General features: G+C 36.3%; 1 protein-coding gene across 1 annotated transcript in view; it reads right to left on the reverse strand.

Moving 5' to 3' along the window:
• The window catches only part of p115 (General vesicular transport factor p115), a 262,239-nt gene that overhangs the window by 202,937 nt on the left and 33,767 nt on the right, over positions 1–25,535 (reverse strand). Inside the window, exon 3 of the mRNA XM_090380276.1 lies at positions 11,112–11,250. Coding sequence (XP_090236402.1) covers positions 11,112–11,250 — 139 coding nt within the window. The remainder of the gene's footprint in view (positions 1–11,111; positions 11,251–25,535) is intronic.

Raw genomic sequence — 25,535 nt, forward strand, 5'->3', positions numbered from 1 at the left:
CCTACTTTATCTAAATCATGAAGTATACGTGAATGCTGATATTCACCACTCTATTCACCCCTGTATCATCAATAAATTTAGACACAAATCCAAAATTCCTACATCAATATCATTGATAAATATTAAAAATAGTAAAGGACCCAAAAAACCAACCAAATTAGTGGTACTCCACTCATTATGTTTGTTCAGAAACAACCACCATTTATAACTCCCCTCTCCCCCCAACTAACCAACCCCTTATGCACAGAAGTAACTTGTCCATAATTTGCACAAAATTTATACAGCAATCATTCATTTGAAACAGTATCAAAAGAGTTTATTTAATGTAACTAATTTCAAAATTATTCCTTGCATCCAGTTCCTTTGAGAAGCCCTCAAGAACGGTTAATAAGATTGGTCAGGCCTGATAACAACTTAACAAAGCCATGCAGTGATTACCCTTATCAACAAGAGCTTGCATTACTTCTTTAACTTCTTTCATTCCATAATCTTTTCTTGCATAGAAATCAAACTTACAGGTATGCAATTACCTTCATTCTTTGAACCAACCGTGTGACTAGGGGATACTGGTTTCTCTGGTCAATAAGAACAGTGCCCTGAATCCAAGGATGCTCTTATAATTACAGACATTTGCTTACCTCTTTTGCTGATTCTATTAATATAATTGGGGTAGTACTGCACCAGCCCAGGTGCTTTCCTCACTTTTAGCTACAGCAATTTCTCTTTTCAGTAATTAAAATCATATTACTTCCAACAGTATTAAATAAATGCCTGCTAAATCCATTTCTAAAAACTTCTTAATGTATAGATGTAGATACAAAATATTTATTCAGTTTGTAGGCAACTTATAGAAGAAGACCAGAAACAGTTATGCCATTCATGTTAAGTGGGCCAATGCAACGTCTTTCTTCTAGTGTTAGACTTACATAACCAGTATTTTTGGTACCTATGGTCAAATATCAACAGTGTACCATTGATTCCCACTATTTTTTTCTAAAATTATTTCATAAATAAATTAATTTGATTAATTATTGCATAACAGTTTAATAACAAACATTTATAATATAATTGTAATTTAATACTGTTTTAGTTAATTGACTACAATATTAATTATATTACTATTAGTATTAATATTGGTCTGTGGTACAAGAAAGTCAAGATTTTTCTGCATATAAAAAAAAAAAAAGTCTTTCATAAGTTGAGGGCAAAAGCCTCAACTTATGAAATGGATATATATATATATATATATATATATATCCATTATTTTAAATTAAATAAAACATAAGCCAGTAGTATGGCAAAAACTGTAGAGCGAAAATTAACATAAAAATAACCCAAATAAACAATCGAACGAAAAGAAAGAATAGATATAAATAGTAGCCCAGAAACCCTAATATAATTTCGATCTTTAAATCCAATTAACAAAAACTATACAAATTTTAGGATAACGCCAATTAGTTATTAATTTAGCGGTACCCTCCCGAGAGGTACCAGTTCCGAAAGACGTGAAATATCACCCAAAGAGGGTTAAAGGAACTACCAAACGATAACAAAATCAAAATAAACTAAAATAAAATAGAATAGACTGACCATCATGCCCCATATCGACAGAGGACCACGAGGCCAATAATGGTCATGGAATCGCTGCATTTCAATCGTCATACAAAACATCGCAAAGGCGGAAATATCGAAGAACCAAACCACCCTTCCATTCTCCGATTTAGTTTATTTTGATTTTGTTATCGTTTGGTAGTTCCTTTAACCCTCTTTGGGTGATATTTCACGTCTTTCGGAACTGGTACCTCTCGGGGGGGTACCGCTAAATTAATAACTAATTGGCATTATCCTAAAATTTGTATAGTTTTTGTTAATTGGATTTAAAGATTGAAATTATATTAGGGTTTCTGGGCTACTATTTATATCTATTCTTTCTTTTCGTTCGATTGTTTATTTGGGTTATTTTTATGTTAATTTTCGCTCTACAGTTTTTGCCATACTACTGGCTTATGTTTTATTTAATTTAAAATAATGGATGTATTTCAGCTTCATATGGAGGAATTGCATGTCGCTGCCTCTAATGAATGCTTAATTATTTATTCATTTTATTATAATTTAATTTTATTTAATATAATTCAATGATAGTATATATATATATATATATATATATATATATATATATGAAGAAGTATATCTGGAGTAGACATCTGTGAGGTTATTTTATGACATCAGCAAGCTAAATGTTGATGTCATCTTTCCTCTTGCTCAGACTACACACAAGAGAGCATAAATTTAAATTGAGGAAGGATGGCAGCAAGTCAGATGTGAGGAAATTTACTTTCAGCCAGAGGGTGGTTGATTGCTGGAACAAACTCCCATCTGATGTTGTAGAGGTAGGTAGTTTGAATAAATTCAAGGAAGAATCAGATAAACTGTTTGAGGGTACGGACATGTGAAATTAAGTGTTGGCACTTTTTTTTTTTTTTTTTGGCTGATGCTGTAAAAGCTTGCTTTCTTGCATCATTTGCCACTACTACTATTGTTGTTGTTGTTGTTGTTTAAGGGTTTAAAGACACAAGGGCATCAATGGCCAAGATGTGTCTTTCCAAGTTTTTAATGTAAATCAAACATTTTTTTTCAGATTTGTTTATCAAATCTGATTTGCCGAATAAATTTAAATAATTCATCTATATTCGCAGAATTGTCTAAGATCTGTTGAAGAGTAACTTGATTCTGGTTATTGCATAAACTCTGAAAACAAAGGAATCTGGAATTTCTGAATCGAGGGCATACCAAAAGAATGTGTTTTACTGTAAGTTGAACTTGGCATTGAAAACAGAGTGGGGGATTTTTGTTTGCCAATAGATGAAAATGAGTAAAATGAGTATGGCCAATTCTCAGTCTGGCAAGTATTACTTCTTCTCTGCGGCTCTCTCTAATGCTTGAGTTCCATATTTCTGGATTAGGTTTTATTTCATGTAGTTTATTGTTGATTTCATTTTTCCATATTTGGGACCATTCATTTTCACTTTCTCTAATAATTATTGGACTAAAATCAGTGTGTGGAACTAGCATTGTTCTGTTTGGCAGTTCTGATGCTGACTTAGCTGCAATGTCTGCTTTTTCATTGCCTTCTATTCCGCAGTGTCCTGGGATCCAGCAAAGGGTTATATCAGATTGTTTCTTTTGACAGATGTTGATTAGAAAGTCAATTTCTTGTAGGAAAGGATGACGAGAATGTCGTTTACCCTGTATGGCTGAAATAGCACTGAGTGAATCCGAGTATATTAGGACAGAGAGGGACGACTGTTGACATATTTCACTTAATGCAAGCTGTATAGCATATAGTTCTGCAGATAGAATGCTGCACTCAACTGGAAGGGATTCTGAAATTACATGCGATGGGAGCACGGCTGCTGCACCTACATGTGATTGGCTCTTAGATCCATCCGTATAGATTATGAGTTTCCCAGTGTGTTGCGAAGTATAGTTGGCATGCAACTGTCGGATATTACATGGTGGAATGGTATTTTTTGACCACTGAGCAAAATAAAGATCAATGTTTATATGATGTCTATTCCATGGGGGTAAAGGCATATTTTCATTTTCCGCAATTTTATTGAGATCGAGTTTCCACTTTTTTATTACTTCTTGAAGACGAATTCCAGCAGGTCTGGGTTCATTAGGTTTGGATTCATAAAGTGTTGACCATAAAGGTTGGTTGAGATATACCCAACAGGGGTGAGTTGGAAAGCTTCTTATTTTAGCAGCGTATTGGCAGAGTAGGCGTTGTCTTCTAAGATAAAGCGGAGGGTCGTGTGCTTCTATATACAAGCTTTGAACTGGCGAGGTTCTGTAGGCGCCTAGTGCTGATCGAAGGGCACTGTGTTGAATGGTGTTCACAGACCGTAAGATGCTGTTTTTAGCTGATGCATATACTATGGCTCCATAGTCTAATCGTGACCGGATTAGAGCACGATATAAATTGAGCAGTGACTGTCTGTCAGCACCCCAAGATGTTGAGGATACTGCACGAAGGATGTTTAGTTTCTGGAGGCACGTAGTTCGTAGATAGGTCACATGTTTACGAAAATTTAATTTGGTGTCTAAATTCAGACCCAATAATCTTATGCAGTCTGTCATCGGTATTTCTCTGCCTTTCAGTTTTAATACAGGTTCCGGATGAAGCGATCGTAATTTACAGAAGTGTATTGCTGCTGTTTTCCCCTCGGTTAATTGATAGCCGTTGCTTTCTGTCCAAGTTTCAATTTTGTTTATTGCTATCTGTAGTTGTCTTTCGATGGTAGCCATGTTCGATGATTGACAGGAAATAGCAAGATCATCTGCATACATATAAACTTCTACCGCGGCTGGGATGTCTCTTATAATGCTACTGGTACGTAATGCAAAGAGTGTGGCACTTAAAATCGATCCCTGAGGTATTCCTTCTTCTTGTGTGTGAATTTTGGACAGCTCATTCTGGAATCTTACTTGAAAGGTCCTGAGGTGAAGAAAATTCTGAATGAATCTAGGCAGGTTACCTCTCAGTCCAAGTTTGTATAAGTCTTGGAGGATTCCATATCTCCAGGTTGTATCGAATGCTTTGGTAATATCGAATGTTATCATTACCATGTGCTGTTTCTTAAGAAAAGCATTTCGAATGTGAGCTTCAACCTTGATGTGGACATCAGTTGTACACCTGTTACGGCGGAAACCAAATTGGTGGCATGATATAGCATCTTGATCTTCAATAATCCAGACAAGTCTCTTGTGTACCATCTTTTCCATTATCTTTCCTAAACAGCTGGTCAAAGATATAGGACGATAACTATTGGGAGAGGAAGCATCTTTCCCGGCTTTCGCTATGGCTACCACAACTGACTGATGCCATGTATCAGGGTAAACATTCTCCTCAAAGATTCTATTGTAAAATTTCAGTAATATAGATTTTGAGTTTGAGTTCAGGTGGCAAAGCATTATATAGAAAATGCCATCTGGTCCAGCAGAACTATTTCTAGAATTCTGGAGAGCTTCGTTGAGTTCATTCATAGTGAACGGAAGGTTATAAGAATGAGGTTGTTTTGTAACGAAGTTAATTTTATATTTTTCCATGGACATTTTTTTGCGTCTAAATGAGTCTTCATAAGATTGAGATGATGAAGTGACTGCAAATGTTTGTGCTAAAGCCTCTGCAATATCAGTTGGAGAAGAAATATCTATTCCTTTCCAGGACAAGATTGGGGCTTTGGTTTGTTGACACTTTCCACTTAGGATACGGATCTTTCTCCAAATTATTCTGGGGTCAGTGTTTCTGCAGATGGTAGAACTGAATCGAATCCACGCATCCTGTTTAGCTTTTCGACGAATTCGGCGTGCTTCAGCTTTCAGCCGTTTATAGTTTATAAGGTTCTCCATTGTAGCATTTCGGCGAAAAGTGTTCCAAGCTTTGTTTTGTTTCCTTTTGGCAAGATAGCAGTCCCTTGTCCACCAATTATTGTACCTTTGTTTCGTAAGGTTAACTTTCGGTATTGCGCTGGTAGCAGCTTCAAGTAATTGTTCTACTATATGTCTAGTGGCATTATTAATAGATGCAGAAAGAATCAAATGGTTATCAAATTGCACTGTTTTCGAAAACTTTTCCCAGTTAGCTCTGTGAAAATTCCACGTAATTTTTTGGTTAGATGTATAGTTTGTATCCGTCTGTATTTCACAAATTATAGGAAAGTGATCGCTGTTGTGAAGGTCAGTTAATACTGTCCAATCAAAGCTAGGATAAATGGACGAGGAACATATGGAGAGATCCAGAACAGAGCTAGAACCTGTAGGCAAGTGAATATAAGTATGCACACCGGTATTCAGTAGTGTTAAGTGATGGTTATCAAGTAGAGTTTCGATCATCCTCCCTCTACGATCCATGTTCGGGGAACCCCACAAAGGATGATGAGCATTTAGATCACCTAGAAAGCATACAGGTTGGGGTAGTTGATTATGTAAATTATCAAGTTCTGCAATGGAACATGAAACGTTTGGTGGAATATAAATGGAGACAAGGGTGAGATTAATCCCAAGAACAATACGAACGGCTATTGCTTCTAGATTAGTGGAAAGCTGAACGGGTTTCGATGGTACATTACTACGAACTAATATTGCTACTCCTCCTCTTGCTGGAGAATCGGAACATCTGTCACGTCTATATAGTGTATACCGTGAGAAGTGTGGGCTATAATTTGATGATAAATAAGTTTCCTGTAGACAAATACATGCAGGATCATGCTGGTGCATTAGGTATTTTAATTCATCAAGATTACTTCTTAGTCCTCTACAATTCCATTGAATAATTTTCTGCATTACTTGGGTTTAGGTTAGATGGATTGGTCTGATCGTTTGTTTTTCCCTCGATCCTGTTTATATTTCTCTCGTTTTGAAAATACTGGGCGAGTAATATCCATCTCATCATCAGCATGAAGCATGAGAACAGCATCATCATTGTCTAATTTCTCATCGGTTTCCATGGTTCGTTCAGTTGGTTTATTTTGTGTACGATGAACATCTTTCTCCTTTAATAATGTGCCTGAGTTTGGAACGTCTTGTTGTGGCTTGGATGGCTTTGTATTAGTAGAATTTGATGGACTTTTTGTCTTTGTTGCTGTTAGTGTCTCACCATCCGCAAGGATGGATCTAGCCCATTGAATAAGAGATAATTTAGGAGGAATAGTAATATAAGTCTGTGTAGAAAATTCTTTAGTGTTTTTAACTGCATTGGAATATGTTTTGGCAGGGATCACATTTAATATTTGTTTACGTGCCTCTTGGTAAGATACATTTTTCTCTACCTTGTACTTCATTATTTTCTTTCCCGTTTTCCATAATTCGCAAGTTCTAGAATATGCGGGGTGAGTACCCTGGCAATTGGGACACTTTGGCGTAGCTGCTGTACATTCAGTTTGGGAATGGTCTGATGAGCCACACAGGGGACAGATTGTCTTACCTTGGCATGCTGTTTGAGAATGACCATACTTCTGGCATTTAAAGCATCTAAGTGGATTTGGTATATATGGTCGGATCTTACAGGAAAGGTAGCCAGCTTTTACTGATTCTGGTAGATTCGGACTGCTGAAGGTAAGGATAACATTTCTTGTGGGTGTAAGGACACCATCTTGTTTGGTCATAATTCTTTTAGCACCGACAACACGTTGTGCTTTAAGTTCTTCGGCAATTTCTTCCTCAGAAACATTAAGGAGGTCCCATTCCGAGATGACTCCCTTTGAGGTGTTTAAAGTTCTGTGCGGGGTTACCGAAATGGGAAGGCCTCCGAAGGTCGTTTGCTTCAGGAGTTGTCTAGAATGACTGGGATGGGAAGTCTCTATAAGAAGATCTCCTGAGCGAAGGCGTTTGACAATTTTGGGAGTACCTGCTACAGCCTCTATGCTTTTCTGCACAAGAAATGGCGATAAGCTACTAAGAGGTTTCGTTGACAAAGAGTGTAAAATTAGAAAAGCAGGTATGTCATGTGAAGAATCATCTTTTTTGATTCTTTTTGCTTGAGATGACTCAAGTTCATGCGAGCACGTAGGCTCTACAGTTGGTGATATTAATGGATCCATATTTGCTCCTTTTCGCCCTGAGTATTAGATTAATACTCAGACTACCAGCCCCGCCACGTGGAGGCAGGAGCGGTGCCACCAGTGACCAAGCGATAAGAGATTAGTGGTTAGTGTGTTAGAGAAATTGGTTATATATATATAAATATAAAAGAAAGGGTCTTTCCTTCCTTGATATGAAGCTTAGTTCTTTATTTAGAAAAAGCCAAAATTAAATAATTTTATAAATAAAGAGGGTTTTAACAATCTCTACAATCTGTCGCTTAGAGAAAAAACGCTTTCAAATCACTTTGGAAATATCGCTATGATCACTCGCTTGGCACTCGGGGCCACTACTACTATTAATAATAATATTATTGACAATACTCCAAATCATCCAGTCAAATTTGACAACATGAATTAGTGATGGGATGGCACAACTAAATGATGAAAATCATCCTTTCCAAATACAAAACCAATCTAACAAACACATGAACCAGATGTGACTGCTAAGTTCAAGCAATACTGCCATATAATGACCTTCAATAAATTCTTGGAGTGTGTTGATGAGGAAAAGAGCCCATTATAAGGGAATTTCAGAAACATTTCAATATCCAGAATGTAAACAATATAGTACAATACCTATGAGAAGCGAGCTCTTACTGTATGAATGCTACATGAATTATGGCCTGAATGTGTCTTTAATATTCCTGGCCAGGAAAGGATTGTCAAAATGACAATGGATAACCAGTGAAGTTTGGAATTAAAATCCAGTGATGTTGACCTGCTGTTAGTTATGTTGTAAATGGTAATTCGGAAGTGGCCAGAGATGTAATCATAGAAGCCACTAAGCATTACATATCAGCTAAGAGAAGTTTGGTTATTTTTTTTGGGAGCATTAGCAACTAAGGCAAGGTTGCTCCGGGATATGCGGTGGTCATTCCCTGACCTTTCCGCATTCTCCGTATTTGGTGGTGACGGGCTCGAACCCCGGGCTAATCAAGAAGCGTGTTCTACGGACTGCTGCTCCTTCCCACCTGGCGCTAAGAGAAGATGTTCAAGATTTAGACCAAAATGGATGTCAGATAAATTGATGATTTTATTGGAAGAGAAGAAAATGCATGGAATAATTATTAATTGTCAAAGAATAAAGCATACAATAAGTACAAATTAGTGTGTAATCAAGTTAATCAGGAAATTAGACACGCTAAGGAATATTATAAGAAGTCTTCACTAAGAGTGAAAATAAAATTGCCAAAGAATTTTTTGCACATGTTAACACTAAGAAAGGGATGAATCACATTAGTATACTGGATACAAATTGTATAACTATTGATGATCCTGTATAGGTTTGCTAACAAACTGAATAACTATTTTGCATCTAGATTTATACATATTTTATAGATAGGAAAAAACAAGGTGATTCAAAAAGGACTTTATAACTTCATAAGTGTATAGAAATTTATTCAGGAGACTTATATAATTTATTGAACTGTCATACTGTAGCAAAAAATATCAGTGCCATAATATCGAATTCCGTCACCGAGAGTGCCAGCGGCTTGCATTTCAAAAATGGCTACTTTCACAGGAGTGGAGTGTGTGTGTTATGGTTCGAAGAAACAAAACCTGCAACAACAGTGCAATGGAATTTTTGCATCAAATATGGAAAGGAGCTTCCCAGTAGACCTACAATGTACTCATGGCACAAGAATTTTGTTGAGACAGGTTGTTCTGTTCGCCAGGATGCCCACATGTTTCTGATGCTGTTGTGGAAAAGGTGGAGATGTTTGTTCAGAGTCCTGTGAAATCAATGTGATGTGCGTCCCGTGAGACTGGCGTCAACGGACCGCTTGACGTGTGTTATGAATGCATTTACACTTGCAGCCATACTGTTTTACCATGGTGCAACAAATTACTCACTCAGATAAGGCTGCTAGTCAGGAATTCTGTGCAGACATGTTACATTGGATAGAGGAAGACGAGACATTACTGGACAACAATCTTTATTGATGAGTCAACATTTCATGTTAGTGGTAGGGTTAACACCCACAACTGCAGGATTTAGGCCAGCAAAAAACCCATGTGTACATCTGGAACATGTTCGTGACAGCCCAAATGTGAATGTCTTTTGCAACCTCAGCAAAGTAAAAGTTTATGGACCCTTCTTTTTCCATGAGACAACCATAAACAGTATCGTGTATCTGGATATGCTGGAAAATTTTCTCATTCCACAGTTCAATGTAGATGACCACGATGGAAAGCTTTCACTTTCAGCAAGATGAAGCACCTCCTCACTACATGATGGAGGTAAGGGAATTCCTCAATAACCGTTTCCCAGGTCAGCGAATTGGTCGAGCAGGGCCGTTAGCATGGTCACCTCGTTCTCCAGACTCGACACCTCTATACTTTTTTCTATGGAGCTTCATTAAAGATAGTGTTTGTTCCGTCCTTACCTACGAATCTTCCCGAGCTCAAAACTAAAATCACCACTGCAGTTACAGAAGTTATGCCGAATATGTTACATCACGTTTGGGAGGAAATTGAGTTCAGATGGGATGTCTGCCATATCACCAATGGCAGTCACATCGAACCAAAATGACTGTTCTAGGTAAAACTTGATGTTTTTTGCTACAATATGACAGTTCAATAAATTATATGTCTCCTGAATAAATTTCTATATACTTACGAAGTTGTAAAGTCCTTTTAGTCCTAATTAGTTGTAAAGTCCTTAAAGTCCTAATTGGTAGTTAAATGATTTTATGATAAGTGAAAGGATGCTGGTAGAGAAATCGCTACAGATAAAAGTAAACCAAGAAGCTGGGGCTGATGGAATCTATCCAACTGGAGGCAGAAAGAATTTTCTTACTAATGTTTCTTACCAGAGTTCCATAAACTGTAGTGTCTGGAAACTAGGCATCTCCATGAGGACTTAACTGAAGTGACTAAAGGGTTAAGTATACTAAATTTTGATGGCACTTTTATTTTTTCTCACATGATGCATATAAGGGATCGTAAATTTAATTTGAAAATGAATTTAAATTTAAAAAAAGATGTTTTAACTCCTCATATCGTTGCAGAATTAATGCCTAGAAATTTACATTCAGCCAGGGTACCTAATTTTTGGAATAATTTCCATCCACTGTTATAGATATGGATTTGAATAAATTTATAGGTCTAGACAAAATTATTAGAAAAAAAAAAATGGGCAATTGAAGTTGATAAAAATTTTTATTTATTTTTTTAACTGGTGCTGTGTAATCTATGGCATCATTCTGCCAATATTAATACTATTTACCCTGTGCCTGAATATAAAACTGAATGATAATAGTTCATTCCAATTTTAGAGGTAGATACTTATGTTTGATAATTTTCAGTGTGAAATTAGTGCTCTTCCATATACCACACACACTCTGAATAACTGTCTTCAGGTACGTGATTACAACTGCCATACATGGTGTAACAAGGCATGGCACATCAAGGTTGCACTACAAATACAATATCATTAATTCTAAAAATATACAGAAATTTGCTTACCTTCTCCATCTTGGGGGCCATTAATTACATTACAAATAGAATCTAAAGAATAACCAGTTATTTCAGCATCATTGCGATCTGTCTCTAAAACTCTGATTAAAACATCCATGCTTTGAGCTCCAACTTCAAGGCGAAATTTCTGAAAAAAAAAAAAAAAAAAAAAAAAAAAACACACACACATCAATGAACAACACAGGTTTTTAGAATAAAAAGCTTGAAGCAGGAGACATTCACAACAAACAACTTATTAAGAATTATCATAAAGTTAGTTACATGCATTGTCTTGTAGACTTCTTAGTGGCCTAAATAATGTCAAATTTCAGCAATCTTTTTAAATATCCTCATTAATAAAATTTTCTGTAAAATATCAATCATATTACAATGTGACTGTTGATATAATGAGATTAAGTTACTTTTAACTCTATGTTGGTTGCATAAAATGCAAAATGCTATTGTGCCTGCAAAAAAAAAAAATCATTCAAAATTGATAATTTGTTTTTTGATGCCACCTATAATTTCGATCTTTCATGAACAAACAACTGTGAAAAATCCATGTTCTATATTAAAAACAGTTTCAGTTACATTTTTTTTCGAACGAGGAAGAAAAGTCGAGAACTCAATTCAAACAAAACAGTGCACTCATTTGTTGGGGGGGGGGGGAAAGCTTTAAAAGTATTAATGGTATTGATATTCATTATAACTTAGTGCAAATATACATATTTTCAATTGCCTTATAGTTAAATTTTTGTATCAATACATGGAAAAGTGTTAAATACTAAAATCAAAAATTGGAATGAGTATTAATAGAAGAATATGATGCAAGAAAGCAAGCTTATATGACATCAGCCAAAAAAAAAAAAAAAACTTTCCATTTCACTCATCCATTTGCTCCAAAAGTTTGTCCAGTTCTTTCTTGAATTTATTTAAGCTTTCAACTTCCACAATGAAGTTTGTTCCAGCAATCAACCACCTGCTGGCTAAAAGCAAATTTCTGCACATCTATTCTACAACTGTCTTTCCTAAATTTGAATCTATACCCCCAGGTGCTAATCTGAGCAAAAGGGACTTCTATGAGCATTCAGCTTGCTCAAACCATCAAGGCCTTATACACCTCAATCAGATCACCTTGCAGGTGTCTAGTCTCCAGATGCTGCAATTTGCAGAACTTAAGCCTTTCTCAGTAACACCAACCCTTATGTTCCCCTCAACCAATCTCGTTGCCCTTCTCTGTGCTCATTCTAGCAGATCTACATCCTTCTTAAAATGAAGCCTTCAGACCAGTATGAAGTACTCAAGGTGTGGCCTGACCATTGCTTTATACATAGGGATAATCACCTCACAATCACTGCTAGCAAAATTCCTGTATATCATTGACAAGACCCCATGAGCTGCTCTGGTAGCCTGTCTTGACTACTCTGAAAACTTCATATCTGACTGCAAAATTACCTCTAGATCTTTTTCATTCTCCACCTGAGTGTAGTACCACACAGTTGGTATGTTACTCTGGGGTTACTGCTACCTATATACAGTACTTTGCATTTGTTAATGTTAAACTTCAGTTGCCACCTCTCAGTCCATCTGTCCAACTTTTGTAAATCCTGTTGCAGTAGCATACAGTCATTAGCATTAGAAGAGGCATATGATACAAGAAAGCAAGCTTATGCAGCATCAGCCAAAAAAAAAAAAAAAAAAACTTCCACTTCACCTCTCCGTTCGTTCGAAATACCTGTCCAGCTGAGCCTTCAATTTATTTAGGCTATCAACCTCCACAACAAGGGATGGAAGTCTGTTCCACCAAGCAACTACCCGCTGGCTAAAGGCAAATTTCCGCACATCTAACCTACATCTGTCTTTCCTCAATTTGAATTTATGCCCCCTCAGGTGATTATTTTGAGCAAGAGGAAGAATCCCTTCAGCATTGAGCATGCTCAAACCATTCAAGGCTTTATACACCTCTATCAGATCACCTCGCCGGTGCCTAGTCTCCAGACACTGTAATTTGCAAAACTTAAGCCTTTCTTCATAAGAGCAACCCTTTGTTCCATTCACTAATCTTGTTGCCCTTCTCTGTACTAGTTCCAGCAGCTCTACATCCTTCTTGAAATGAGGCCTCCAGACCTGTATACAGTACTCAAGGTGTGGGCTGACCATTGCCTTATACAATGGAATAATCACCTCCTTATCCCTGCTAGAAAAATTCCTGTATATCATTGACAAGACACCATGAGATACTCTTGCAGCCCGTCTGCACTGCTCAGAGAACTTCATATCTGCCTGCACAATTACCCCCCCAGGTCCTTTTCATTCTCTACCACTGTCAGTGTAGTACCACAGAGTTGATACGTTGCTCTGGGGCTGCTGTTTCCCCATATGTAGTACTTTACATTTGTCAAAGTTAAACTTCATTTGCCACCTCTCAGCCCATCTGCTCAACCTTTCCAGATCCTGTTGCAGCAGCACTGCGTCAGTAGTGTCCTTAACAACCCTGCCAACCTTTGTATCGCCTGCAAATTTGGACATTAAGCTTGATATACCATCATCAATATTATTTATAAATACAGAAAACAATAATGAACCCAACACTGAACCCTGAGGGACTCCACTAATAACATTAGTCCACGATGAGCAGTGTCCATTGATTACCACTCTATCTCTACCCCTCAACCACCCCTTTACCCATAGCAGCAATTTACCTTCAATGCCACACTGCTTCAATTTGTCCAGCAGTCTTCCATGTGCAACAGTATCAAAAGCCTTTCTAAGATCCAAGTATATAATATCAAAGTTATTCCCTGCATTCAGTTCTTTTGTGACTGCATCGTAGTATCCAATCAAATTGGTCAGGCAATACTTCCCCTTATGAAAACCATGCTGTGTCCAAGCTATAACTGAAGTCTTGTCTAGATGATCCTGCAGTGCTTCTTTAACCAGTGCCTCCATTAATTTTCCTGGAACAGAAGTTAAACTCACAGGTCTATAATTAATTGTGTCAGTCTTTGTCCTCCATTGTGAATTGGAGGTCACATTTGCACATCTCCAGTCTATGGGTACCTCTCCCCTGAGTCCAAGAAAGCTCTCATAATTATGGCTAAGGGTTTGCTTACTTCCTTTGCTGCCTCTGTTAATATAACTGGATAGACCCCCATCCACCCCAGGTGCCTTTCTTGTGTTTACCTTCTACAATTTCTCCTCCACTTTACTCTCAGTTATTACAAGATTATCTAGCTTACTGCCAGAGTTGAATTCACCTCTGGCATTCCCCTCGCTGAATAAGTCCTCATGTGTGAATGTCGATGCAAAATATTAATTTAGTTTGTTAGCTACCCGAGCAGGATCATCAACAATTGAATCATCGATATCAAGTGGCCCAATCTGATTCATCCCCTTCCTTCTAGAGTTTACACAAGTAAAGAACTCTTTGCTGTTTTTCTTTGCATCCTTTGCCAAAGATTTCTCATAATCTGCCTTTGCCTGCCTAACCTCCTCTGTGAGACTTGGTTACAGACCAGCTTATATCTATCATAGGCTTCTGTGTCACGTGTTAATTTGTATGTATCCCATGCATTTTTTTTCTCTGCCATGTGTCTCATTAGTTCATCTGACATCCATTTAGGCTTGAACAATATTTCTTAGTTATTATATAAAGCCTAGTAGCTTCCAAGATAAGTTCTTTGAATGCTTCCCATTTTGAATTTGCTGTTGGTAACATCATCAGTTAGTCCCACTGTATAGAATTTAAATACTTCCTCAGACCATCGTAATCGCCTTTATGAATGCAAAAACCCTTCCCTTTACCTGCTGATGGTTACCTCTTTGAGTAAATCCCACTTCAGCACACTGTGATCACTGCCACCTAGTGGTTCCTTTATCTGCAGATTCTTAATGCATGAAGAATCACTACTGATAATCAAATCAAGAGTATTACTCCCTCTAGTTGCCTCCCGAACATGCTGATGTAGAAAACAATTATCCAATAAATCCACAAAAGCCTTGCTAGTGTGTGAGTGACGAACCCACAGTCCCAGTCAATATCTGGGAAATTAAAATCCCCCATTATAAGACTCTCTGATTTACTGGCCCACTCTATTTCCCTGTACATTTTCTTATTATACTCATCAGAGTCATTAGGCCTATAGCACACTCCTACTCTCAATTTTGATCTCCCCCATGCTTATGTCACACCAAACTGACTCGACACTGCACTGTCCAGCAATGTCGACTGGCTTCACTTCCTTGGATTTTATGTGTTTCTTAACTAATAGCATAACCCCCCCTCCCCTCGCTTCCTATCCTGTCTATCCTTTCTGTAGACGATGTACTCCCCAAATCCCAGTTCTGCATTCCTTATATCTGTGTGACACCACGTCTCTGATATCCCAGCAATATCTGCCTTTGATGTCTTGATCAGCCCTTCAAATTTATTTAATATACTCCTAGCATTGGTCCACATGCAAGTATACATGCAGCGGTTCTTACTCTTAGTTATCCTAACACAGCCCATGTATTTACTTGTTCCATGATGACTCCCAGCAGTTCATTTAAATCCTTGCTTTCCAGGCTGCTGCTCATTCCAATAGAAGCAGTGCAAGAATCACTTTCAACTCTGCCTGTGGCTACTGTTAATCCCCCTGAGGAATGTTAATATGTAACAAGATACAATAACTTACATTTACTGTAGCACATTTCAGAAAGTGCGGGTCATTCAAATTTTAAACGATACAGTAATTCTTATAAATACATGCTTTCAAAATGATCTGTGAACAAATTTTTTTACTTTTGTAGTATGTGTGTTGTCATTTTATTTATTTATTCATTACTGATTTTAAAGTTGATATTTAAGTAAAATAAAGGAGAAATTCCTACACCGCAGACCATAGCCATGCCGTGCATTCGTTACGTAAAAATTCAAAATTCCTCTGTGCCCCCGAAAATTTGAAAAAAAAAAAAAAAAAAGTTTATTTTTTATGCCATGTATAATTTGAATCCTTTATAAACATAACTGTGAAGAATCCACGTAAACAATCATATATTTTTAATTAATTTCTGAAAATTAAAACTCTTCAGACCTGTCAGAGTATGAATGCAAATTTAGAAACTGCCATACATCCTATGCTTTGATTCAAGGAGCAGTCACTAACAGCAGCAATTGCTGCATGATGTGAAGTGCATGGATAAACAGACAATGCATCAAATGTCATAAAGCGGAGAGCATTACCAATTGGAGGAAAGTGCACTGCAGTAAAGCAAAATTACTATCAATAACTTTATGCAGTGTGTCAATCAACACATGCATATAGTTAGGTTTAACTTCATTATGGATTTTTACTAATTGTGCAATACTTAACACACATTTCTAGAATTTTCTGCAACCAATTCAAAGAAATCATTTTCAACAACAGGTACTAGGAGTTTCAGCTGTGTATATGAAGTAGATGAAGGTTGTATATTAGCAATTATAACTGACAAAGAGAATTTAGATTGTAAAATATGTAGATAAAATAAAATATAATTTAATTAATACAGTAAGCATCGAAAATCCAAACGTCAATAATCCGAATGAGCCAGAATTTATTTTTTTATGTTTATGCCATAAAATATTACAGTAAGCACCAGTTATTGTGACCACATTTACGAATTTAATTTTGATTCTATTATATAGGAATTCTAATAAGTGAAAATCGGAGGAATATTATTCACAGGATATAAAAATAAAGATAAAAAGCACAAACTTACTTTTATTACGTTACCAATTAACAAAATTAAATGATATGTGAAAATCTGAAGAATATTAACCGCAGGTTAGCAAAGTAAAAATAAATTTTCGCTTACATACATAGCTTAATTAATATATATATACAGCACTAATTAAACATAACACTTTGTAATCTGTTATTCAACACACACACTTTGCAATCTGATATCTTGGGTATCTATGGTTTACCAATGATTTTCTTCAAAATGTCAAGAATTTATCATGAATGAGAAGGCAAAATGGGCAAGACAATGAGCCATCACATCCTTCAGTGGAAATATTAAACAAAATAGATGGTGGATTCGAGGTGATGTTTCTTCCATCAAATGTTACTGCACTTGTCGAACTGATGAACCAGGGAGTCACCGAAAAGCTAAAGAGAATCTACAAAAAACAAATCTTGCATTGTTCACTTTTAGCAGCAAACAACAAAGAAAGCATCATAGCTTTACAATAAAGCTGTCTCAAAGACAGCTGCCACATGTTAGCTGACGCGTGGGAATCACTCACTGCACAGAATTTAAAAAATGTTTGGAATAAACTGTGGCCTATTTCAGCAGAAACTGTAGGAGATGAGGGATAAATACTGAATGAGATGATCAACTTGTTTCAGTCAATCCCTGGGTTTGAAGATTGTGATGAAGGTGATGCAATGACATGGAGGGAAAAAGATATTGTTGCTACAGGGTTTCCTGTTTTAAATGAAACTGGAGCTAAAATGATATGGACGAAGAAGACAACAAAGAAAATGACATCAACAATGGGCCTATGTGTGCTGAGGCATTGACTGCACTAGAGACTGATGGTTGGTACGAGGAACAAACTGAATGCTGTCCAACTCAACTACTCTTGCTGAAAACAGTGAGAAAACAAAAAAAAAAAAAAAATGGTGCAGCAAAAAAGAAGTAATTATTTTCATTAACGCCTATACATATGAATAAAAATAGGTAAGTAAAACTTAATAATTTTATTTCTAAACTTACTAAACCTTTCTTTTTAAGCCTCCAAAACAGTATTTTTGATAAGTTCGGAAATCAGAACAGCTCCAAAGTCCGAACTATCCCCGGCCCAAATAGTTTAGATTATCCACACTCTACTGGAAAAGAACTGTTTCGAACACAGGTTGTCATATCTGAAATAGCTTCTAAATTAGAAGGATAATGGATAAATTAAATGCATAATGGATTCATCTAAATTCGACAAAGCCATTATCCATTAAAAACTCAAGGTACTGTGACCAGTTTCGGAACTTATCAGTTTTCTCATAAGACAACAGATAGCCATAATAGCAACCTTGTGTTGAGTGGTGAATGGATGTATCAAATTCAAAAGAGCACTCAAGCAGTAAATCAGAAGGAAAAAAAAAATCTATGCAGTTACACAGTTATCCAATTAAAAATATAGACTTAAGTTAGCTACATGGACAGTTCTAGCCATTTCTAAGGAGAACATGTTCAAGTACTGTCACCAATAATGGAGAAGCCACAGCATCCCCTGAAAGATGATTAAAAAGTTGACATAAAGAAATGTTATTTGGAACTGTTTCAAACATTGCAATAATATGCATTTGAAACAATCCTCCTTTTATTTATTATGTCATAATATTGGCCTCACACAACCTTTCTATAGGGGTTTAATATGTCCATAACATAAATTAGGTTTCCAATCAGATGTTTTCTTCCCATCTACCACTTGGTTGCTTATTTAGATTTGATACATCCATTTGCTGCTTGACATAAGCTTGCTAACGAGGCTACTTGCTGCCAGTAGCCTCATTAAAAAATTTGAAAACCAGTCACACAGTGCCTCAAATTTTAAATATAATAGATTTGCCTAATGGCTGATGTTATCCAATTAAAAATGATATAAGTTACTTTAGATTGACTACATAGATAGTTGTAGTCATTTCTAAACAGCAGATACCCAAGTGCTGTCACAGTCACTGGAAAGATCACAGCACCTCCTGTTAGCATTCTCTCCAGTAACTGCAAAAACTAATGCAGAGAAGCTGTTTCAAAATAGAATATGTGCTGCGCACACACACACTGTGTGTGTGTGTGTGTGTGTGTGTGTGTGTGTGTGTGTGTGTGTGTGTGTGTGTGTGTGTGTGTGTGTGTGTGTGTGTGTGTGTGTGTGTGTTGTTACTGAGAAATATTGTAGTGTTGCAAGTTGTTTTTTTTTTATATCAATAAATCTTTATGTTAGCATTGAAATTATTAAATTTCAATGGACAGGGAATTCACAAAGAAAAAAAAAATTACAAAATTATTAAAACTATTTTCAAAATGAAAATTTGTGGAAAATGTTTGTAAAGTTACCCTTGTGGTTGTTTTTATATAGCATAAATATTAATAAGATTATGCATACTGAGAATATATTTAGTTTAAAGAATAGTTGTTAATTAAAAGTAGAAATTTCAGCCTTGAAAAGAAGGCTATTTTCTATGAAGTTGCACAGAAATAGCAGATACCAGAATCATGATAACTGAAGCTATCAAATTTAAAAAAAAAAAAAAAAAATAACATTGTAAAATCACAGGAATTTACACCCATGTTAAAAATTGATTCTTATAATTATAACGGAACATATGACAATGATGAAAGTGTAGTGCAATTTCCATTATAAAAATAACCTTTTAAGAGATTAATAGCTTAGTTATACAGCGAACATTTCAACTTCCAAAAAAAAAAAAAAAAAAACACAATGTGTTATTGGGTTCACATTACGATATTTTCACAATACAGTAGAGACTCGATTTTCCGGGATAGATGGTAAAATAACAATCCCGGTTAATCCAAAAATACAGCAAGTCCCTGACATATGTTCCAGGACTTCTTACGTAAGTCAAGTTTTACGTAACTAGGGAATGACAAATAAAATATTGCTCTTATATCCGTGACGTGCTAAAATTACAAAAACCACATAATATCCTCAGAAGAATGAAGAAAAATAGTTATATATTTTTTATATATTAGTTTTATATATAAAAAAATAATTATATATTTTTAATTAGTTTGATTAAAAACTTTATCTGGGAACAGCAGTGAAGTTGGAGTGGCAAATATGAAAAGAAAACATTAAAGGAAGAAATTGTACAGTAAAAACTGATATGTATTTCGTAACCTTGGTTATCACAGTTGACTTCATTGGTACCAATCCCTTCACCGCTTCTCGTATTCTGTCTTTTTCCTTTATTATTGTGTTCACTGTTGACACTGACAAATCTAAATTCCGCACGATACTTGTTCATGTTTGACCATTTTTAAACACCCTTATTTTAATTTTCTGATCCGAATCGATTGCTTTTCTTTTTTTTTTAATGGATTTACTAGTACCACTGTCACTCTTAGTCGGCACCATGATAACGTTCAAAATGAAAAACTTTATATAAAAAATTTCACAGGATTAAGGCTCACTATTATCACCCCACGCGAGCTCACATTTTACAAAAACACCTTTCTGGAGGTCACTACCATAAAACAATAAAAACAATTTGCACATTCTGAGTTATTGGGCTTTTCTGTTACTGTAATTTATTATAAACGGGTAGTAAACTCGATCGCATTTCATTTGCAATGATACCGATAGCTGGAATTCTGTGGGATTTTACGTTATTATAGTGAAATGTGTGTCGTCTTCACTGAAATCTTCAGCCATATAAAAAAAAATAATAAATAAATTTTAAAAATCTTCTCTTCATTCATATTTTTAAGCTTGTGACTCCATATCTCACTTGTGCAATTGGTGCAAGCCGTAATCGTCTTTATTGATTGCAATAACATGCAATCAATAAAGATTGATTGCATGTTATTGCAATCAATTCTGTTTTAAATTTTACAATCCTAAAAAAATAAAAAAAAACTGAGTGAAAAAATTAACGTAAGTTAGAAGTTACGTAAGTCGGGGATTTACTACTAGATCCAATAATGTTCAGCAACCTACGTAAAAAATATGGCGATAGATAAAAACTTACCACGCACTACTCGCGTGTCCAATACGATGCTTCCCTTTATTTTTTTTTCGATGTTGATTTTAAATCTAATAGCTTCCCTTTATTTTTTACAATGTTGCGTATGGTTTGGTCACCAACATTATAATGGTTCATTATAGATTTTGAATAATTTCAAGTTTTTGTTTAATTGAAAGTGCAACTCATTTGCGTTTATCCATCATTTTCCCGATTTCTGAAGAAAAAAAAGTTTTCGTTATCCCTGACATAAATAACGAAACAATTTTTCTCTTTGCGGTGCGACGAAACAGAATAATCGAAGCGACGCACTAAAACAAGCTAAACATTTCTCTGGAATTTTTTTTGAGCATCGGGTGTGAAGACAATGGGGGTTGCAAGATAATAATCTCCCAATGACGACTTCATAACACCCTGCTTATCGCTTATTATTTACGACTTGCAAAACATCTGTTTATATCTATTCTAGGTATATTACTTGTATTTTATGATTTCCAGTTGATTTTATTTTTTATTTTTTTATTTGGGGTCTTGAAGTGTCCCGGTTAAACCGATCCCAGTAAATCGAGAGTCTGCTGTCAGTCCATTTATTCCTACAGGATACAAAATACGTTTCCACGATTTTAAGTTTGCACCAGCCAGCAAAAATTTAGGTAAAGTTGAATTTCTGTAAGTCTAGTATTACGTAAGCCAGACTTACGTAATACTGTACTTGTCCCATCTTTATCAAATTCTGGAACCTCGCTGCATAAAAAGGAATAAACTGCTTTCATAACCAGTGAAGTATATAATTTTCAACGTTTGCATCATCATAAATGGAATCATGAGATAAATTGGTTTCTCCACTTTCAACCTGAATCCAAACAAGAAAGAAATTGAAGCATCATGGTTCACCAGAAACAAAAAATGTTTTATGGCTGTGCTGCCAGCAAAGAACATGGTGATTGTAATACATATGCTTCTTGTGCATTTTCAAAAGGTCTGTAGATGCTGTGAATGTTGTGCTGTACTGTTGCACAACTATGTGTACAATTCATGAAACCCAAGAGACCATTAATCTAGAGTCTCTGCTCCACAACCCTGACCTTGCCCCTAATGATTTCCATCTCTTTGATCCACTTGAACAACAGTTTGATGGAATGTTTTTCTGATGATGGTAACAGCAACCAATGTCTTTTTATACAGCAGATTCTAGAATCTGATAAAAAGTGATAAGACATTATATATTGAAAATCAGTTTCCTGCTCTATTTTGGTTTTTTCCTTACTTCATGACTTTGTAAAAGAATAAGAGAAGTTTACCTCAATATCACACGGAAGTGTTCTACATATCACATTGAGGTAAACTTCTCTTATTCTTTTATAAATATTGATATCAACGTAGAATGTATTGAGCATTATAGTTCTGGATCATATTAACTTACTTCATGACACAAATAATGACCCTCCCTCATACAATATTGATGGGTTTCATCCAATTTGATCACAATTTTGTTTATGAAAATTTTAATGAAATATCATCATACCCATCTAAAACCAGATAAATTCTGCATATACTGAGTCATGAAAAGAAAGTAGTTACAATTCCTCAGAAAATTCACCAAATGTACTATTTTTCTTCAGATAAATAGATGTACAATATATAACCCCAGTGGCTCACATCTGGTGAGAATGGGCTTGGCACACCCAGGGTCCTGAGCTGGATATCATTATTCTTGTCTTTTTTGGTAATTCTCTTCTACTTCTGACTCTCACTCTCTCTCTCTCTCTCGGGGTAATTCAGAAAATTTTTTTTTTTTGGCTGATGCAGCATAAGCCTCAGGCTTCCTTGCACCATATTTCTAATAATAATAATAATAATAATTCACTGGAAATATGTACTGGTCCATTTAATGCTAACAAAAACTCAGTTAAATATGAAGGGTTTCCGAAAAGTAAGGTAACACATTTTTTCTCTCAATGATGTTTAATAATACGAAGTTGAAATTACACACCAAGAAATAAGTGAACATGCACTACTTCTCCACAAAGTCTCCAGTTTTATTGATGCCCACATGCAGTAAACATCGCACCACCTGATGAACTTCCTCATCCATGGTGAAATGCTTTCCTGAAAGTTGTGTTTTCAGAGGGCCAAACAAATGGAAGTCTGAAGGTGCTAAGTCGGGGCTGTAGGGGGGGATGTGACAGTTTCCCAATGATTACAGCACAACCACTCACAAGTGATGTGCACAGTGTGTGGAGTTGTGTTGTCATGCAACAAAATCACACTGCTTGTCAGGAGTCCTGGTCATATGCATCAAATGTTGGCTTCCAGTTTTTCCAACGTTGCAAGAAATCCACCAATAATGCCTTGGCGATCCCAGAACACTGTGGCCATAACTTTTCAGACCCGGGGAACAGTTTTGAATTTTTTGCACACAGAAGATTGTGGATGTTTCCAGGTCATGGAGTCTTGTTTGCTCTCTGGGGTAAAGTGGTGAACCCACATTTTGTCTGCTGCGACTATGTGAGCAAGAAAATCCTCTCCTCCTCTGCTGTATCTCCAGACATATCCCATGAGTTTTGTTTTGTCCTCCTCTGACAATTGTCGGGGCACCCAGTGGCAGCACACCTTTCGAAAGCCAAGGACATCATGAAAAGTTGACTTACTCACATTCACTATTTGTGCAATTTCACTCACCTGTTTTCAAGAATGATGCCCTTAATGTGCAAAATGTTGTCTTCTGTCTTGCTCGATGAAGGCCTGCCTGATGTCAATCTTCAATGTCAAACACGGCCTGCTTAAAATTCATTGCACCAAAAACACACCTGCTTCTTTGTCATCACCTTTTTGCCATACACAGCAACAGTTCACGGTGAATGTCGCTTGGTGAAGACCCGTCTGCTTGCAAAAAGCAAATAACTTCACGAACACCTGTTTTGGACCACGCTCGCACAGTAGCTGCCATTTTGCAAATATAATCTACTGTGAGGCAACACTACTGCAACATTGCACTGGCAGTCTTTTTGAACGTTATTAACAGGTCGATCTGTCCACTGCATTTCATCTCATTCCCTTTCACCATTATTAAGAAAAAAATATATTGCCTTCCTTTTCGGAAACCCCTCGTATGTAATTAATGAAGTCAAACTAGATTTTTCATAATACTTGGATTTTTTTTATAAAAGCCATTTCTGTCAGCTAATGCTTTCAAATATGGCAATAACTGAAAAATCAAAGTCCACAGTGTTGCAAATAAAAATGGGTAGTCCTGACAGTATTGAAGTGGAGTGGAATACAGTGGGGAAGTCCGTGATCTCAATCATGACCAGCAAGAAACCACTTTGCTCACTGAAAGATTCCAAATGTCATTTGAGATTACGGTGAGATATGATATTCCCTACATTTAAAGAACCAGAGCAAAGCTCTGGCAGCACCTCCCCTCCTTTTATTCCTTCATGCAGCATGAATGATTTCTTTTGAGATTATTATAGACAACATGCCAAAATCCATGTATAGCTTACATTTTGAGGGTACAACTCTAAAACAGTTTTGGCAGATGGGCAGCTAGATAGTCAAATGGACTAAACCAAACTCCCTAGGGGGCATCTGGATCATCTAGACTACAGTCTTGCCACCTCTACTCTGCCAGCTGGCAAATGGAGGAAGTCTGAGTAACATGCAAGTAGATGTCATTGTGAAGGATTATTTATGTCGAGAAGTTGGGTATATTCTTGCTATACAAGGGGCATTTTAAAAGTTCGTGGCCTAAGTATGAAAGGATATTGGTACATTGGAAAAGTCTGACTTTTCTAATGTACAACTGTGTTACGGTTTTAAAAAATTTCTGTACTTATCGAATAACACTTAAAACAGTAACCCAACAAGTTTCAACAACTTTTTTTTAATTACAGATCCTGAAGTCAACTAAGCTGTATGAATGGGAAAATATGGACAAGATCAGCCAATGCAGGCATCCAATATTTGAAAAAAATGGGACTATTGCCTTTGGCAATAGTCCCATGAGGATGTAGTTACAAAATTGGAGGAAGGATGTCTCTTCCTATTCCATGATTAAGAAGTAGGCAAACAATTTAAATGAGGGAGGAGAGAGACCCTAGAAGATGAAACCCACTGAAAAAGACTTGAAAAGTCCATGACTCCAGAAGTTGTTAGCAGTGTACACAATCTGATGGGTGATCGAAGAGTGGCAGTTAAATACACTGCCATCCTCTTGGGCACCTCATCAGAAAATGTGTATCACATAATAACACAGGTTCTCACTGTGAAAAAGGTGTCAGCACAATGGTTCCCAAAAATGTTGACAGCAGATCAGAAACACAGCAGTCACAATTGTCAGATCAATCAAGTGAACATTTGCATCTTTTTCAAGCAGATCCAGCAAAAAATCCTTGCAAGATTTGTGACCATGGATGATACGTGAGTCCATCACTTTCATCCAGAGACAAAGCAGCAGTCCAAACAAACCCCTTCTCTCCTTCCAAAGAAAGTTAAGTCAATTCCTTCTGCTGGCTAAGTTTTTTTTTTTTTTTTTTTTTTTTTTTTTATTAGTATTGACAATTGATGCAAGAAAGCAAGTTTATAAAGCATCAGCCAATACAAAAACCTTCCCACATCACCTGAACATCCCATCCACAAATTTCTCTAGTTCTACCACAAATTTGTTCACACTGCCCACCTCCACAAACAGATGGAAGTTTGT

The sequence above is a fragment of the Mastigoproctus giganteus genome, chromosome 8, assembly GCF_048544385.1.
Source record: "Mastigoproctus giganteus isolate SK-2022 chromosome 8, ASM4854438v1, whole genome shotgun sequence".
Taxonomy (NCBI): domain Eukaryota; kingdom Metazoa; phylum Arthropoda; class Arachnida; order Uropygi; family Thelyphonidae; genus Mastigoproctus; species Mastigoproctus giganteus.